At 53.9% G+C, this 18,007-nt stretch overlaps 2 protein-coding genes and 1 long non-coding RNA gene across 4 annotated transcripts in view; 1 reads left to right on the forward strand and 2 right to left on the reverse strand.

Annotated features, from left to right (window-relative positions):
- Positions 1-12,066, reverse strand: part of FAM107A (family with sequence similarity 107 member A) — an 86,254-nt gene extending 74,188 nt beyond the window's left edge. The window contains exon 1 of one of the 2 annotated variants that reach the window (XM_043442026.1): positions 11,499-12,066. In XM_043442026.1, the coding sequence (XP_043297961.1) occupies positions 11,499-11,522 (24 nt within the window). In that variant the 5' untranslated portion in view covers positions 11,523-12,066. Of the gene's footprint in view, positions 1-1,317; positions 1,337-11,498 lie in introns of those variants that run through there. The other variant, XM_043442029.1, reaches the window with a different exon arrangement.
- Positions 12,067-12,224: 158 nt separating this feature from the next.
- LOC122424324 lies at positions 12,225-16,452 on the forward strand. The gene is made up of 3 exons (XR_006264380.1): positions 12,225-12,638; positions 14,617-14,761; positions 14,889-16,452. It is a non-coding gene; the product is annotated as an uncharacterized LOC122424324 (long non-coding RNA).
- FAM3D (FAM3 metabolism regulating signaling molecule D) overlaps positions 13,939-18,007 on the reverse strand; it is a 43,050-nt gene continuing 38,981 nt past the window's right edge. The window contains exons 11-12 of the transcript XR_006264379.1: positions 16,369-16,468; positions 13,939-14,200 (exon numbers count right to left, since the gene is read on the reverse strand). The gene's annotated coding sequence lies outside the window, so the exon portion shown is untranslated. The remainder of the gene's footprint in view (positions 14,201-16,368; positions 16,469-18,007) is intronic.

The following is an 18,007-nucleotide window of genomic DNA, read 5'->3' on the forward strand; positions in this document are numbered from 1 at the left end:
TAGAACTTTTTTTTTTTTGCATCAGTGTATGAGTGGATCACCCTGTAATTTACTTTCCTTTTACTGTCCTTATTGAACTTTGATATCAACATTACTTTACCATAAAACAAAGTGGGAAGTGGAAGTGTCCCCTCATTTTTTTTTTTTTACACCAAAAGACATTTCAAAAGTTCAAACACACTTAAAACCTTATGAGACAACTAAGAGTTGTAGATTTTGAAATCATCACTATTAAAGATTTAAAGAGGAAAAACTGAAAAAGGGAAGAATATATAATGGACAAGAGACAACCATTTCGCTAAATGGTGCTGGGAAAATTGGACAGCCATGTGCAGGCCACGAGACCAGAGCATTCGTCCACGCCACGCACAGACACTCAAAATGGACGAGAGACCCAAGCGCAAAGCCTGAAACCAGAGAGCTCCCAGAAGAGGGTACAGGCGGAGTACCACACGGCAACAGTCCCCTGGTCTCTCAAGGCAAAAGAGCCAACAGCAAAAACATACCAGCTGCTCCCAAGCCAACGCAAAAGCCCCCGCACAGCAAAGGAAATCGTCCCCTAAATGACCACAGTTCTCTGAATGGGACGAAATACCCACCAACCACATGACTGACAAGCAGTCAACATGCAAACATACAGCAGCACCTACAACTCAACACCAAGAAAGCAAACAACCCAATAAAAAAAAACAAAAAACAGCAAAACACTCAACCATTTTTTCCTAAAGACAATATACAGATGGCCAATGGGCACATGAAAGGGCTCTCAACATTGCTAACCATCAGAGAACTGCTGGTCAAAACCATGATGAGATCTCACCCACACCTGCCATCATCAACAGGTCAACAAATAACAAATGCTGGCAAGGAGAAAAGCGAACACCTGTACGCTGTTGGTAGGAATGTAAATTGGTTCAGCCATGATGGAAAACAGGATGGCGGTTCCTCAGAACAAAAAAATAACTACTACATAATTCAGCAACCCCACTCCTGGGTATATATCTGGAAAAAATGAAAACACTAATTGGAAAAGACATGCACCCCAATGTTCATAGCAGTACCGTTTATAATAGCCAGTAGATGGGAACAACCCAAGTGTTCATCAACAGGCAAGTGGATTAAGGTGTGGCGTATATAGACACAATGGAGTACTTCTCAGCCTTAAAGAATGAAATTCAGCTATCTGTAGCAACATGAAAGGACCTAGAGAACACCATGCTTAGTGAAATAAGTCAGACGGATAAAAACAAAATGAAGATGTCACTTATACATCAAATCTAAAAAAAAATATATATGTATATAGCAAAACAGACTCACAGATGTAGGAAACAGACCAGTGATTACCGGCGGGGGAAGGAGGGTGGGCCCTGGGCGACCCTCTGCAGGTCTGCAAGCCTTGTAGTTGCCCAGCCTCGAGAAAGAAGAAAGAGTCGGGAGATACTGATGGAGTCGTCAAGATGTGCCTTTGGTCTAACATTTCTGAAGCAAAAGGTCCCGGAGCAACATGCCAGCGTGTAAGGCAGGCAGGAGAGCAGACAGGTCATGACTGCCATCTTTGCTACTCGGGCAGAGGGCGGCTGCTATTTATAGACGAATGGACCAATAGGTTGGTTCATCAGTTACCAGGGAAACCAGCAGCTGGGGCATATCCCGCAGAGCCCCTTAGGTTAAGGAGCATCATGAGGGCAGGTGTTTCCTTTTAATAAACTAGCAGGTGGGGCCGTTCTGGGCTAAGGATTAGAACCATCATGAGCTGGGCAGAGGGCAAGCACGCTCCTGTGCATAGGGGATAGGTGAGGCAGAAACTGGCCGAGCAGGGGATGGACAGAGGGCAAGAGAACAGCCTCTGTGAGTGGCCTGACCACACGTGCGTGCTAAGTCACTTCACTTGTGTCCAACCCTTTGCAACACTACGGACTGCAGCCTACACTCCACCTCAAATACCCTGCCTGACCCTTACAATCTTGGTCCTCCGGGGTCAGGTATGTGGAGGTGTACTACAACCAAATACAGTACTAACGCAAAACCAGATACAATACAAAACCAAATACAATACAAATGCAGAATGAATGCCATGCAGAGTTCAAGGGGAGGGCAGACTTTGGAGCCAGGCACTTACTGGGTCAATTTTCCCAAGTGCAGAGGAGGATGACAGCGGCATCTCACTGTAGATCCAGCAATCAAACCACTGTCTCCCAGCTGCTCAGACTAGGGGTGAAGTGGAAGGTGTTTACCAGGCACAATACAGGGAAGATCAAGACATTAAGGAATACAAGCAGTAGCAGCATGCTGAGGTAATCCCACCCCTGCCGGTGGTTTTATCCTGGCCTACAGTTCCATGCCGCCTGTCCACCCTTGGGCCCCACAGCGGGTGACAGATACCAGAGGGGAGGGGTGTGGTAGGACACAGTGCATGCGTGCTGGGTTGGGTCCAACTCTTTTGTGACCCTATGGATTGTGGCCCGGCGGGTTCCTCTGTCCATGGAATTCTCCAGGCAATGGAGGGGGGTGCCATTCCCTTCTCCAGGGCATCTTCCCGACCCAGGGATTGATCCTGGGTTCCCTGCATTGCAATCAGATTCTTTACCATCTGAGCTACCAGGAAAAGCCACAATTTGAATTTTCAATATTTTCTGGCAGCTGATAGTGAAGGCCTGTGTGAAGGGCTCCCTTTTCTAATCCTGTTGGTCAGTCTTTCAGGGCAGCCTGTAGTCTGTCTCCCTAGGTCAACCATGGTCCTGGGACTGGGTTGGGCTCTCTTCCATGTCCCAGGCCTGAGGCAGTGTCTGATTCAAAGTGGATGCTTAGGACATACCTGTGAAATGAAGGAGTGACCTTCCTGGATGGTAGCTATGGATTCATTGATTCTCCTTCCTAGGATATGTCCCCTAGCATCCAGACTGAGTGACGGGGAGGTTCCTGCCCTCATGGAGCTGATGTGGTGCTTGGGAAAGCCAGCTATGAAACAGTTAAAGAAGCAGCCAAGGGACTTCCCCGGTGGTCCAGTGGTTAGGAATCCATCTGCCAATGCAGAGGACATGGGTTCAATCCCTGATCTGGAAAGATCCTACATGCTTCTGGGCAACAAAGCCTCTGTGCCACAACCACTGTAGCCCGTGCGCCTAGAGCCTGCGCTCCACAAGGAAGAGTGGTTCCCTCTTGCTGCAACCAGAGGAAGCCTGCATGTACCAGCGAAGATCCAGGGCAGCCAAAAAAATTTCAAAAATAAAGAAATACTCAAGTAAGTTCTGCGAAGCAGCTGCAGGACTGGGGACCAAGATGGAGGTACTTTAGCTGGAGGGGTCAGGGGCGGCCTCTCTAAGCTGAAGCCTGAAGGAGCCGGTCGTGGAAAGAGCCAGGCCAGAGCACACCATGGGGAGGGCACGGCAGAACAGAGGCTCTGAGGAGGGGAAGCTCTGGGCTTGTTGGGGGAAGCCGTGGACTCCAGGGTGGCTGGAGCAGAGTGAGTGTGAGCGTCTTAGGTGGCCAGGCAGGAGCAAGGGCAGAGGGCTCATCCCCTCTTCTCTATGGCTGTGATTTCCTTGTAACTGCTCTTCAAGGGTTTTACTCAGGAGAGTAGAGGGTCCGTTTCCGAATCAAAGTGAAACTCTCTGGGAATCCCGCGTGGGAAGCTATTGCCAAGAACAGAAGCCAGCATGAACTGCAGGCCCCAGGAGCACAGCCAGGAGAGGATGAACGGAGTCACGGTTAGGGGCTGAATTGAATTGTATCCCCTAAAGGCTATGTTGAAACCCTAGCCCCTATACCTGTGCACGTCACCTGAATTGCAAACAGGGTTTCTGATGATGTACTCAGTTAGAATGAGGTCATGAGGGTGGGCTCTCAGCTGATATGACTGGTGCCCTTTTAAGAAGACAAGAGACGTAGACACACAATTCCATGGACAGAGGAGTCTGGTGGACCACAGTCCATGGGGTTGCAAAAAGTCGGACACAACTGAGCGTGCACGCACACACCCAGGGAGCAGAAAGAAAGGCAGAGAACAGGCTCTTCCCAGAGCCTTCAGAGAATCCCGGCTCTGCCGACACCCTGATTGCAGGCCTCCAGCCTCCAGTGCTGTGAGGGGATACACCTCTGCTGCTTTTAGCCACCCAGCCCTAGGGAACCAAGACGTCATTTCCCAGGGCCTGCTTGTGATCAGAATCTCTGTGGGACCTTCACTGATGCTGACCTGATGGTGGGACTCCCCACAAACATTTGCCCCATCGTACACCCCAAAACTCAATGGACATGAGTTTCAGCAAACACTGGGAGATGGTGAAGGACAGGGAAGCCTGGTGTGCAGCAGTCCATGGGGTTGCAAGGAGTCGGACAATGACTGAGCGACTGAACAACACCCCAAAATGACTCCAAAGTGTTCCCAAGAGTGCACGTGCATAAGGACAACCCTGCAGGAGGTCCCCTAAACAGCAGTCACCCCCTGGTCTCTGGCTGGGCCCCGCGGGTTCTGTTCTGGGGGGGGTGACATCCCTGTGAAACACCCCAGGCCCCATCGTGACTTGCACCCTTGGGAGCAGGAAAACCAACACCAAGCCTGCCTCCCATGGCTTCCTTGGGGTGGCTTTGCTGGTTGTATTTACCCCTCTCAGATTTTAGATGAAGAAGCAAGGCTCCAGCCACTTGCCCACCCCCACCCCCCCAGGCCTGAGATCTGATCTCTCATTCAAACAAAGCCCCTCGTTCATGAGGGCTTAGGAGACACAGTGTTCCGAAAGCAGATCCCCGGGCCCCTGGCAAGGGAGCTGCTTTTGGGTTTCTGCCTTCTCAAAAGCCGGCTTTTGATTTGGCCCTTCCTGCCCCACCTCCGAGTTCTTTCATGATGGAAATTAAATTCCTCTGAACTTTAAGGCCCTTCTTCGGCGCTGCTCCCAGTGGGGCCGGAATCACCACCAGCTAGTAACTCGACCCACAAGATGAAGATTTATTCTGGCCGGAGATGCCGTTTCATCCTGATGCTCGAAAAAAGCAAGTCAACGAGAAGGTGGTCTGAGGAACCAGACGGATTTGGTTCAAGTCCCAGCTCCAGTACTTGACGGGTGCCTCCCTGAGTCCGGGTTTTTGCGCTGGTGAAATAGGGGCGTCGGTACCTTTGTGGTGAGGATTCTTAGCACATTCACAAGAAGACTGTTACCTGCTTCTCATCTCCCTGGCCCCTTCCCGGTCACCCCTGCTAGTCCTTCAGGTTTAGTAAAACATGCAGACCTAATTAGGCAAACACAGCTCTGGGACAGGCTTGCCCCTCCCCTTCTTACTCAGCCCCGAGTCCTGTGTGGGCATTTGAGACCCAGGCAGGGAAGGCGTCCTAGAAGAAGTGCCAGCTGGGCAGGCATCTTTCTTTCTCCTTCAACGTCGTTCCCTCCCAAGCTGGACTTCCAGCCACAAAGACGGACAGGAAAAGTTTTAGTCTTGGGAAAGGTGGTTGAAGGGCTTTAAGGGACAGCATTGCATCATTATATAGAGCAATACTCTTGCCTCTGGGCAGACTTAACTAGCACCCGGGCACAAGGCCCCACTGGCAGATGTGGGATGGATTCCCACCCCAATGAACCCAGGCACTCATCGCTTCTGTGCAGTGCCCGACCTGAACCCAGCCTGGGAAGCCAAGAGCAGCAGAGAATGACAGCTTCATTAGGTGGCCTTAGGGCCCTTAGGAAAACGGTGCCCTTTCTCTGCTTCCAAAGGTCATTCCACCTGCCTTCAAAAGCCCCTTTTAGCCGCTCAGAGCGGCGCATCCATGGTGTCACTCATCCATGATGTGGGCATGGCATCGTCTGCCTTGCAGGGCTGGGAGGGTGAAGGGAAGCCTGTGAAAGCCCCGAGCGCGGTGGCTGGCAGGGTCAGTGCTCAGAAACTGCTCTGCCCCGTCCTCCTCGTCTGCCCTCACACCTTGTGATGAACGTCTGCTGGGGTACAGTCAGAATTCAACACTCGCCTGGTCCAAGAACAGTCACAACAGTAGGTGGGCAGGCGCTGGGCCTGGAGCTCAGAGACGGGCTGGATGTGCGGGCCGCCGTCGGGAGGGCCTTCCAGGCATCAGCCGCTGGCGTGAGTGAAGCCCGGGAGGAGTCGGGGCTCAGCCAGGAGCAGGTCTCTGCTTTGTTGGGGGTGAGGAAGGGGTCTCCCCATGGGCTCCTGACAACCTTCTCCTCTTGGCCTGGAGCCCCCCATTCTCAGAGTCCTCTGGGAGCCTGGTGGTAAACTTTCCCCTCAGAGAAGCGGTCTGAGGTGGTGGGCAGAGTAGCGGGGGGTAGGTTGGCGCAGATGGCGAGGGGCTCCTAACGCAGCCCTCAGGCCCGGCTCAGTTGTGGGCTGGCAAGTGGAACCCTTCCTTGGGCCTGGGCTGGGAGCCCCATCCATCACGATGGGGATAACTCTTCAGGGAGTCAGCGGGGCGGTGCCAGATGGGTGCCTTTTGGGCTCTGTAAGAACAAACACTCCCTTCCAGGCTGTTTATCAAAATTACCCATCTCTCCCAATTTTTTTCCCTTCTGTTTCAGCCACGGAAACGTTCTTCTAATGAAGATGAATGCAAAACAATGAGCGTCTTGGCAAACATCAACAGAGTTGTTCACGGAAGTGAAAAAGCCGGGTGGTGCTGAGTTCGGAGGAATGTTTTAGAGAATGCTGTGTCCATGCCCTCAAGTGCTGTCTGAGGTCCGTGGGAGTTGCTTTTCCTGGACCCTTTCTACCCAAGGACCTGCAACCTCACTGTCACAAGAACTTAAAGCAAGGCTCCACACAGGACATTGTTGTCTGCACTCATCTCTCTAAAATTAACGTACGCCAGGACCGTGGCGGTCCTGTGGCCTTAGGGCCCAGGAGAACGGTCATAGGTGGCCTTAGGGCCCAGGAAAATGGTCACAGATGGTCTTAGGGCACAGGAAAACAGTGCCCACCAGGTCCATGCCAGGACCCTGGTGGTCCAGTGGTTAAGAATCCACCTGCCAATTCAGGGGACATGGGTTCGATCCTTGGTTGGGGAACTAAGATCCCACGTGCTGTGGGGCAATACCTAAGCCCGTGAGCCACAACTACTGATCCTGCGCTCTAGAGTCCACAAGACGCAACTACTGAAGCCCACACGCCTCACAGCTGTGCCTCCGCAACAAGTGAAGCCAGGAGAAGCCAGCACATCACAACTAGAGAAAGCCTGTGCATAGCAGCAAAGAGCCTGTGCACCACTTCAAGGACCCATTGCGGCCAAAAATAAAAAATGAAGAAAATCAGCACACACCCAGCTGGCCAATATTTCCAGCTTCTGGAATGTTCCAAACAGAAACACTGCTTCCGTGTATTGAAAGTGCCTTCATTTGATCCTCTGCAAAAATCCGGAGTGTGGCCTGGGTACCCGCTTTGCAGATTACAACATGCTGAGTTCAAGGGAAGTTCAGAACTTGCCCGGGATGAGTAGGGGCAACAATGTCTGCTTTTTGACTCTTGGTCCAGCATGCTTTCTGCCTCCCCCTTGAACTTTTCAATTTCTTTCCATTCTCTCTGTTCACACCATGGTCAGAGATACCACCACCTCTCCCACGCGGGTGGCAGGCATATTATGACTGAATGCCCAGCATCCATCTTACTCTCTCCTGTTGAGTTTTGGGGGGTGACATTGGGGGACTGATCTCCAGCCCCAAGGGGTCTCTGGTTGGCCTCAACCAGTCCCATGGGCCTGCTTCCATCCTTTGCCAGCACCAGGTTCAGGATTCCAGGTGAAGCCAATGCCCTTGGTATTCCCCAGGGGATAAGGGCTGCTTTAGGGATGGCATGTGACTTAATTGTTCCCAATGAAATTTAAGGGAACCTTGCTTGCATGTTTCTAGGAAATGCCCTGGAGACATTACTGAGCCATTGGACCTCCACTTAGGGAACCCAATAAATTTTCTTATTGTTTAGGCCAGCTGGTTTTGGGTTTTCCCTTCCTCGAAGCAGATGGCATTCTAAGTGAAATCCAATTTATGAGAATTTCAGCAGCTGACTCCAACCTGGAGTCCTCACACTTGGTGCCCTCACTGCAGCTGGAGATGGTCCCGACAAGTCCGACCGGTCAGCCCCATCTTTATCGTCACACGTGCTGTTCCCACCATCATTATTTGCCTGCCTGTCCATCTCCCCAACTCACAGAGACGGCTGTGAAGGCAGGAACCATCCCTTTCTATCCCTGGCTCAGTTCCCGGCACAGGGAAGCAGGTGCAAGTATTCTTAGTCACTCAGTCATGTCCAACTACTTGTGACCCCACGGACTGTAGCCTGCCAGGCCCCCCTGTCCATGGGATTCTGCAGGCAAGAATACTGGAATGGGTAGCCATTCCCTTCTTCAGGGGATCTTCCTGACCCACGGATCGAATCCAGGTCTCCTGCACTGGCAGGAGGATTCTTTACCACTGAGCTCGCAGGGAAGCCACAGGGGAGCAGGTACCCAGTCACTATTTTGCTGGGGGAGGCGCGGGCGGGAGAGATGAAGATGTGGTGGATGGAGCTCGGTACCCCGACAGTGCACTTTGTGGGCAGGAGTCATCTCCAAGGGGCAGCTCCGTCCTCCCTTCCTGGTGCTGGGGAAGGAGCTGTAGGCACTACAGAAATGCCCTGGCCCTGGCTGCATGGCCCTGGGAAGTCCTTCCCTTCTCTGACCTCAGTCTTCCCAGCTGTTCAGTGAGGGGGGACTGGACCGCATCACCGAGGCTTTTCCAGAGTTGTTATGATTAAACTGGGGGCAGGGTATGGAATGCCTCTGAGGATAGCAGGGTGCATTTCATGGGACAAGCCCATCGGAGAGTAAATGCATAGGTGACAGGAATTACTTTCCACACAGCAGGCCTGTTGCACATCACACAGAGGCCAGCGGGGTGTTGCCTCTGGAAGGAGGGAGGCGGGCCTGGGGGAGGTCTGGTGGGGTGGTCTACCGATGGGGGAGCCTGGGCTTGAGGCTCGCTCACAGCCTACGCTCCAGCCTGGCTCACCACTGACCAGCGGGGGAAGGTGCAGTTGCTGGGTGTCAGCTTTTATGCCTGCTGTTGGCCGTATTGCTGATGCCCTTGCTGGCTCAAGGGAAGCTTGGTGAGGCTCAGAAGAGGACGCAGGCACGGGAGGATCTGATTCAGGGAGAGACTGAGCGCCCGTTTTGTTCCAGGCATGGGATCATCTGGGTTTTAGGACAATCTGAGGAGGGTCTTTTATCCTTTGTTTACTAAGGTAGAATCAGAGAGGTGCAGTGACTTGCCGAAGGTCACAGAGGATGTGGAGGAACTGACTCAGACCTCAGGCCTCTGGCTGTGTAGCCCATGTTCCCAATCACTGTGCCCTGCTGCCTTCTCCCTGGAGGGCTTTCCCCTGGGGTGGGGAAGGGGCTGGGTCCAAGGATAGGTGTGACTTTCAATCTGGGGGCAAGTTCTGACTGACCCGTTAGGCTGCGTTGAGGATTCTGAAGCTGTCTGGACTCAGTGGGAAAGGGTGTGGGGATCCATTGTGATGTCTGCCGCAGAGTGGGAACAGGGAGAGGCAGACCGTGAGCTATATTTCGTCCTTCCTGGGACAGACCTTATTAGGGTCATTTTTAGGCCTGGGAACCTGGCTTCCATGATGACTTCCTGCCTCAAGTTCAGCACCGATAGGATCCAGAGGGGAGGAGCGGAAAGAGTGTTTCTGAAAGAGGGGATCGGCTGGGGCTGGGGCCAGGGCTAGGGCAGCTCTGGGACTCCAGAAGCTGTGTCTCATCACCTTCCTGCCCTGACTGCAGGTGACCCATACTGACGCCTACAGGCAGGAGTCAGCCTTGCAATGGGAAGCGAGGCCAGCACTAGGAGGCCTGGCGGCTCAGATGGTAAAGAATCGGCCTCTCGGGATGGGGAATACATGTAAATCCATGGCTGATTCATGTCAATGTATGGCAAAAACCACTACAATACTGTAAAGTAACTAGCCTCCAACTAATAAAAATAAATGGGGAAAAAAAAAAAAAAAGAATCGGCCTGCAATGCAGGAGATCTGGGTTCACAGTCCCTGAGTCGGGAAGATCGCCTGGAGGAGGGCACAGCAACCCACTCCATTATTCTTGCCTGGAGAATCCACATGGACAGAGGAGCCTGGTGGGCTACAGTCCATGGGGTTGCAAAGAGTCGGACACAGCTTAGCATGCATGCAGGGGTTATCTAGCCCAACACTCCTATTTTGCAAATGGAGAAACTAAGGACCAGAGTTCTTCCTCCACAGGTCCATGATGTACTCTTCTTTAAATTTGAAAAGTGTGGGATGGGCTGGGTTGGCAGAAAGTTTGCAGTTAAGCAGAAGGGGTTCAAAATCCTGCCCTCTTCCACAATGGCTAAGAAGTCACACTTGGCCTGTGAACCTCACTTCCTTGCCTTTAATACAATAGATCATCACAGCTGGGTGAGGATTAGCATCTCTGTGTATGGGGCCCTCTGGGGGTCAGGAAGCTGATAAGCACTTTACCGGCAGCATCTCAGGGAACCCCCCAGAGACGGGCACCCACCCCACTTCCCAGATGAGGACTGGGATGCAGAGGGTGGGGTTCCTCACCACAGGAAGTGGGTGGAGGAGCTGGGACCTGGCAACCTGACCACATTGCTGGTGGGCAGTCCTGGTATGGCTGTGAGAGTGTGCCAAAATTCCCCCAAGAAGTGTGAAAAGGCTCAGACTCCCAGCCCCTCCTCAGAGACTCTGACCCAGGAGCTCTGGGTGAGGCCTGAGATAGTGACAGGTTAACAAGCCCCCTCCCACACCTTCCCCCGCCCCCATGTTTAAAGCCAACACAAGGGGTGTACAGACCTCTTTTGCAGAAACACCGCCCTGGCTGTGCTATCTACAACACTCCCTCCCCCCACCCCATGGAGACCCCAGACTTAGAAGGATAATAGATGGATGGACAATATGGATAGATGGATAATAATATGAAGACAAATCTACCAACAACAGGCCATAGTTTGTATATAGCCCACTATGTGCCAGGCACTCTTTCAAACACTTTGCATGTTGTAATTCTTTTAATCCCTACCACAAGCCTGGGAGGTAGTGACTACTAATGTCCCCATTTCACAGATGCGGAAATGAGCTACCAAGAGCTTCAATAACTTGCCCTTGGCCCTACCTCTGGTGATAACTGGCTAGCCCAGTTAGTTACAATGGTGGTTATTGTTTTCTTGCCCTGCCGTCACCTCTGCCAGGCTCCCCTGGTGCTGGGGTGGGGGTTTCGGGGAGCGGTCAGGGAACCTGGAGGCAGGACAGGAAGGGGTGTGTGTGTGTATAAGACCAGGGAGCCTGAGAGGCCAGGCGGCTCCAGGTCTGATTCAGAGATGGAGAGATTGGACGCAGGCCTTGCCCTGAGCCCCAGCCAGGATTCTACATGAAATCTTAGCGCTGAGCTCAAGGAGGGGGCCGATCTGCAGTGTGTGAGGGACCCCACCTGGCGGGCACAGCCTCCCTCCCCGCGTCCAGGGCATCTGCAGGACCCTGGGGGTGCCTACCTTCTTCCCCTGGGCAGCTCCCATGGCACAAAGCAGGCACCGGGCTTGGCTGGGCCCGGGGCCAGGCCGGGGGGTCCTCCCCTCGGTGTTATTTCAGGATCCGGGGCCCGAGGGGTGCCCTGGGCCAGGGGCCCCCGTCCTCCTGCGGCTCATTCTCCTTGGGCACAAAGGCGGCTTTCACGGCTGCTCCTAAGCCGGCTGCTCCTCAGACAGGCTTAGGGTGATTGATCCTGACGGAGGGGCCTGCTGTCCCCAGGCAGCCGCGGCCCTCCTGGGGTCCCGATGGTTCCTCACCTTCCGCACTCCTGCCCCTCCCAGGGAGGAGCTGAGCAGTCCTCTCCCCACCAGAGCAGGCAGCTGGGGTGTAGCAGGTGACCTCTGGCAGCCCGGAGGGCAGGGCTTGACCATCAAGCCGGCAGACAGGCCCGGCAGGGATCGGGAGGGTCTGTGTGGGAATGTGACCCTGAGGCTGTTTCAGCCTGTTAAGAACAGATCTGAGAAGGCACTCGGGGCTGGGGTTCTCCGGAGCAGAGATGCCCGGAGCAGAATGCTTCATTCACCAGAGCAGCAGTCCAAGCCGGGCGGCCGGTTTGGGCTCAGGCCAGGAAAATATCTGGAGGCCGGATTCCAGGCTGGGGGCCAAGGCCTCAGTGTCACCCAGCAGCCACCGTCCTCCTCATTTCCACCCCCTCCCTGCTGCTTGTCACCGGCCTGGGCAAGATTAAGGCTGGGGTCACCTTGGCCTGGAGTCCAGCTCTTTTCCTCACATGACTTGACCTCTGAGCCCTGGGTTGTTCACGTGTGTGTGTGTGTGTGTGTGTGTGAGTTGGTGGTGGGGTGGTCATAACCACAGCTCACAGGGGGTGCTGCTCTGAGGGCTGGAAGGGAAGGTGTGTGCAGCCGAAGCCATTGTCCTGTTAAAGCTTAAACGTCATTCCCTGCTTCATAATCTTCCTCTCGACCAAACTGGGATGACAGCGGTCCCACATCCCACAGGGCTGTGGGGATGAAATGAGGTAATTCACATAAAGCTCTGACACAGGTTTCGACGATAGCAATTGTCCATGGAATTTAGATGCTGCTGTTACTCCGCTGTTACTAATACCGATGATCGACCCGCTGCCCGCTGGCAAGTCCCAGGTAAGCAGTTTGATTCAGCACAGCATCCTTTCCCAAGAGCTGGCTGGGTGGGGAAACCCCGGTGGCCTTCCCTTTCCTCCGGCACAGAGCCTGGCACAGTGATGGTTTGTGACATGGATGACGTATGAAAAGGCAGCTGGTGGTGAAGGGTGCAGGATTAGGTGCTCTAGACTCAGCTTTGCCCATAGAATGGAATCCCCTGTGGTCCACAGGTCTGATTCAGCAAGTCTGCTTGCCTCTGGGACCTCACCTGCCGCACCCTCCTCTCCCTGACAGTTCCTGCTCGGACGCCTTTTATTCTCACCTCAGCACCTTTGGTCTTGCTGCCTGAAATGTTTCCCATCTCTCTCCCTTGAATTCATTTCTTTTGTTTTTAAAATCTTGGCATGATTCTTTACTCTCTATCTTTTAGGCTCAATTATCCCTGCCTCAGAGAAGCCTTCCCAGACTTCCTGTGGCCTTCAGAGCTCTCTGTTTAGTATTTATTACAGCACTTGTCGGAAACTGTGTTTATTGCTTGTCATCCCTACCTGAATGGCGTCTCACGGAGACTGGGACTGGTCTGTCTTCTCCCTCAGTTCACTCCCCTGCATCTGGAATAGTGCTTGGCATGCCGCAGTCACTGAGGACATACTGGCGGCTCCTCGGTCCGTGGGATTTTTCAGGCAACAATACTGGAGTGGGTTTTCATTTCCTTCTCCAGGGGATCTTCCTGACCCAGGGATTGAACCGGGGTCTCCCACATTGCAGGCAGACTCTTCACCATCTGAACTACCAGGGAAGCCCATACATTGGTGGAGGGGATAAATAAATGATGCAGGATTCGATGAAAAAGTCTTAAGTATGTAGAGTGCTTAACGCGGCCCTAACTCATCGCAAGTGCTCCCTGCAAGTGCTCCCTGCGTGGCAATTATCAATGCTGCTGTTATTGTTGTATTTCCCCCAGCACCTCTGCCCCCTCCCGCCAAGCAAAAGTGTGGCTTCTTTCCTCTGCTGCTTCTCCTGGGTTCAGCCCCTGTCTCTTCCCCTGTCCCAGTCACAGTAGGGGTACAGCTTCTGATTTCCCGCAGTAAGAACACCCACAAAACTGGAAAGAGCGGTGACTAGACTGGCCGTCAGCCCCAGCAGTACAAGCGCCATCAGTCAACCCTGAAGACCAAACTCTGTTGGCAGCCATCCCATATTTATCCACTGGCTTGGCTCTTGGTGACATGGGAAGGGAGAAAAAGGAATTTTACACATTTATTAATTTTTCCCCACCTGTTTGGAGTCTTGCTGAAATAGGGCTTATGAGCCACACTGAAAGCTGGCTTGACTGGATGCCTCGATTGACTGGATGTCTGAAGCCTCGCTCCTGGCAGGACAGGGGTCTGAAAACCAGCCTTTGGACCCTGCACCTTGGGCAGGAGGAATGGGGATGGTGGTCCCTGCAGGGGCGATGCTTGAAATACACAAGTGGTTTGTGGAACAACGGCTGGTGGTGGAGGGTCAGGACTAGCCAGATCCAGCTTGGCCTGGTCTCACCGTGTGGCCTGGGCACAATGCTTACCTTCTTCCTTCATCTGCAAAAAGCAGATAAACATCTGCTCCTTCCTGGCCCACAGCCTTGTGGAAAGAAGCAGGGCCTGCAGTACGCGGCAGGGCTCTGAACAGAGGAGTTCCAGGTCTCCCAAGCCCAGCCCCCTCCATCTCTCCCAGAGAATGGCGGTAGATGCTGAGACCTCTGGCAATTTTCAGAAGTCTTCAGAGGCATGCATGAGGAGGAGGAAGGGAGAGGGAGTCAAGACGGAAAGGTAAAGGGGGATAGAAAACAGTAGTAGTTTCAGAGTAGTTTTAGGGCAAGTTTTTCTGAAAGAGTATGTTTCCTGTAGTGATGGGGATAAACCGGGATGCCAATCTTTATTCTGAGGCTCTTGGCTGTGTGACTTTGGACAAGTTACTTGACCTCTCTGAGCCTCATTTTCTGTATGCATAACAGGAATAATGAGGATCCCCATCCCAGGCGGCTATGAGGATGAAATGAGGTAACTCATGTAAAATTCTGTGCAGAGCCCATTTGGATGACAGCCAAGTCTCCAGAGAAGTTAGGGACTGCTGTTGTGATGTGCCTCTTAATAGTGGTGGTAAGTCCACTGCCCATTGGCAAGTCCCAGGGGACCAGTCTATTAAGCACCAGCCTTTCCCAAGACCTGGATGAACATACCATCCTTCCCTTTCTATCTTGGGCTGCCACCTACTGGTGAGGACCAGAATTACAGCTACTGGAAAGACCTCTCTGTGACTTGGGGAACACCCGCTCCGCTCATGGCCCCATCCTCACTTCTGGGAGACAGCACTGGCACGCTGGTGGGAAGGATGAAGGGAAATGCAAACCCCAGATTCTGAGGTCATGAGTTCCTTGCAGGGATTCCTGAAGACTTGTCACCCCGATGATGAGAGAGTGAGTTCCCGAGTCTTGTCCATTTTATTTCCCAAATACCCCTGAGACTGGTCCCTTTCCCCCATCCTGTCTCTGGCCAGGCCACCACCCACTCTCCCCGGATGACACAGCAGCTTCCTCACTGACCCTCTTGCCTCCACTCCCTTCTCCATACAACAGCCAGGAGGAATGTCTTAAAAACTGCAAATCCGATCATGCCAGCCTCAGCTTAAATCTCTCAGTGTATCCCCACAGCTCCTGGACAGAGTCTGAGGCCCTTCGCCTAGCCCACAAGGCCCCCTCGCCCCGTCCGCTCAGCGCTTGGCACCCTCTCTGTGCCCCTTGCGGGCCTCCTTTATACTCCTGCCTCGCCCGGCACACGCCGCTTTCCCCTCGTGGCCTGGTGAACTCCGGCACATTCCCAGGGCTCGGTGCGTGCTGCCTCCTCCAGGATGCCTTCCCTGACCCTACAGCTTTCCCTCAACATAGTCCTCATCAAGCCACATTGCATCTTCATCTGTGACCACCTGGACTACGAGCAGGAACGTGCCTCGTTTCCTTCATCGGGGGGTCCCCGGTAGACACCCAGTTTCTGACACATAGAAGGTGAGTGAGGGAGCTGACCCTCAGGAGGGTAGTAGACTCAGTGTTATAGACTTAGCTCTCGATGGCTGGTTTTTTGGATTCTCTATCCTGCCCCAGTCTTGACCTGACCTGGGGGTCCCTACAGTGACCACAATGCCCTGAAGATGACGTGGGGAGTCTGATGGGTGGTTTGTGACGCCAGCCCCAGCGAGGCCCAGCGTGGCTTCAAGAAGTGGCGTTTAAGGAAAATTCGTCCAGACAGGGTGGTCTTGGCTCCTAGTCCAGGCCTGCGCTCAGCCCTACCCGCTGGCCATGCCCACCGCCTCTCCTAGGGGAGGGACCAAAGTCCCTCAGAAGCCAACTTTAGGATACGACTTCATGCCAGCGATTTATGAAGGACTGGAGGACGGGGCAGGATGGGGAAGAGGAAGGAACTGAGCGAAGGGATGATTTCAGGCAAAGTCCCAGCTTTAACTCGAGCCCACAGGGGACTCTGGGGGATGCGTGCGTTACCCCTCATGGCGGTCCCGCCCCAAGACCAGGGAGTCATCAGCTATGGACCAGCCCGGGCTCATGTGAACGCTGGCACTTCCTGGCCTCTCTTCTTTGCACTCGGGAGCAAAGAAGGTTTGCGTAGCCCCGGGGCAGTTCTCTAAAGGAGAGTGCAGACCCACCAGCCAGTCTGAGCACAAGCTGGGACAGGGGGTGGGGGGGTGGGGCACCGACCTTCTCGCTGTGCCGCCTCTCCAAGCTCCCCATCTCCAGGAGACCCTTCCTCAATTCTCTGATTCGTCCTGTTGGCGTTTTCTCAGTCTTCTTTGAAGCGCTGTGCAAATGCAGTTTCCAGAAAAGCACCATAACCAGGTGGTCCTTTTTAACGCGCGGCCCCTGCCGAGAACGCTGCCTTCCTTCCTGGCTATGGCCTCCCTTTAGCAGTCTTATTCGTCCTCGTTTAATTTTATGAGATATTTTTGCTTGTCTTAAAAAAAAAAAAAATCCCCCAAAATACCATACACAAGAGTAGTGTATGGTAATAATGCAAACTGCCTGCACCCTCATCCCCAGAGGGGCTGTCTGGCCAGATGTTTCCCCAAACATCGTACATACGTATGTTCTTCTTTGACTTCTGGTGATATGGCTACTTTATCATATTTAGTGCCCACAAGCCCCTGAGAGACTGATGCCCTTTGCCCCCATTTCTCAAAGGAGAACTCTGGCCCAGAGGTGACATGACCTGCTCGTCCAGATAGAGGGTGGCAGAGCCAGCACGCAGGGCTGGGCCTGGCCTTTCTGACCAGCCACCCTGCCTGCGGCGGCTAGCCACCCATTACAGCGAGTCAGCTAAGAGAGGCTGAGGGGCTTGGTCGGGGTCCAGGGCCTTCAGAAGCACGCCCCCCACCCCCCTGCCCCAAGATTGACCCATTGGTCCTGGGGGGTAAGGACAGAAGGGTACGGGGGATGCAGCATGTCAGGTGTGGGGAGAGGGCCTTCCACTTGGAACAAAAAGGGAGGAATGGGGCAAATTTGTTTGCTTGCTCCCATTGCTGCCAGCGTTATGTGGATGTGCAGGGGGTCGGGTGGGGCCGGCAAACTTCCCCTGAGAGTGAGCTGCCATGCCTGGGGAAGAGGCATGGGGCTGCGGCATCGGCAGGGTGGCCGGCCAGGCGCCTTCTGACTTCCTCAGCCAGGCCTGCTCACTGCCGTCTTACCAGGCTCTGATCACTGATCTTGACCTCATGCAACTGCAGCCCCCGCCCCCACCTGCCAAGGCCCCTGGTGAAGGCTCCCAGACACCGTCCTCCTCTACCCCAGGCCCTCTCGGCCCTTCGGAAGCCCTGTCTGTCCCCAGAACTCGGTAACTGTGAGCCCCACACCCGTGGAGTGCACAGGACTTCAGCTTCTGCTGTCCCACCGCTCGGGGAGTCTGCGCTTGGGGCCTGGGCGTCCTCTCCATGAGCCTTGCGCTCTCCCTGGTACAGGCTTCAGGAGCCCAAGGGCCAGTGCTTTCTGCCCCCATGCCTCCTCCCAGGCTTTGGTCTGTCCCTCCCCGGCCCTTCTCAGAGACCCCAGGCAGGGTCTCACCACCATATCCCTCAGGCTTTTCCACTTCAGTGGCCTCCCGTGGTTGGTATTGACATCTCTTGGCTAAGGACTCTCTGCAAAGCCAAGATGGCTGCTCTCCCCCACGGAGGGCAGACTAGACTGTGCCCAGGACTTTCATAACACCAGCAGCCCATGGGAGCCGCTGTGTAAGCACCCCAGCTCCCTCACCTCTCCTGAGATCTCTGAGGTGCGTGTTGGACGCCAATTCCTAGGGGTTCCCCTGGGATTAAGTTTCACCACGCACAGCGGCAGCAGAGTCGAC

The sequence above is a fragment of the Cervus canadensis genome, chromosome 22 (assembly GCF_019320065.1).
Source record: "Cervus canadensis isolate Bull #8, Minnesota chromosome 22, ASM1932006v1, whole genome shotgun sequence".
NCBI lineage: Eukaryota > Metazoa > Chordata > Mammalia > Artiodactyla > Cervidae > Cervus > Cervus canadensis.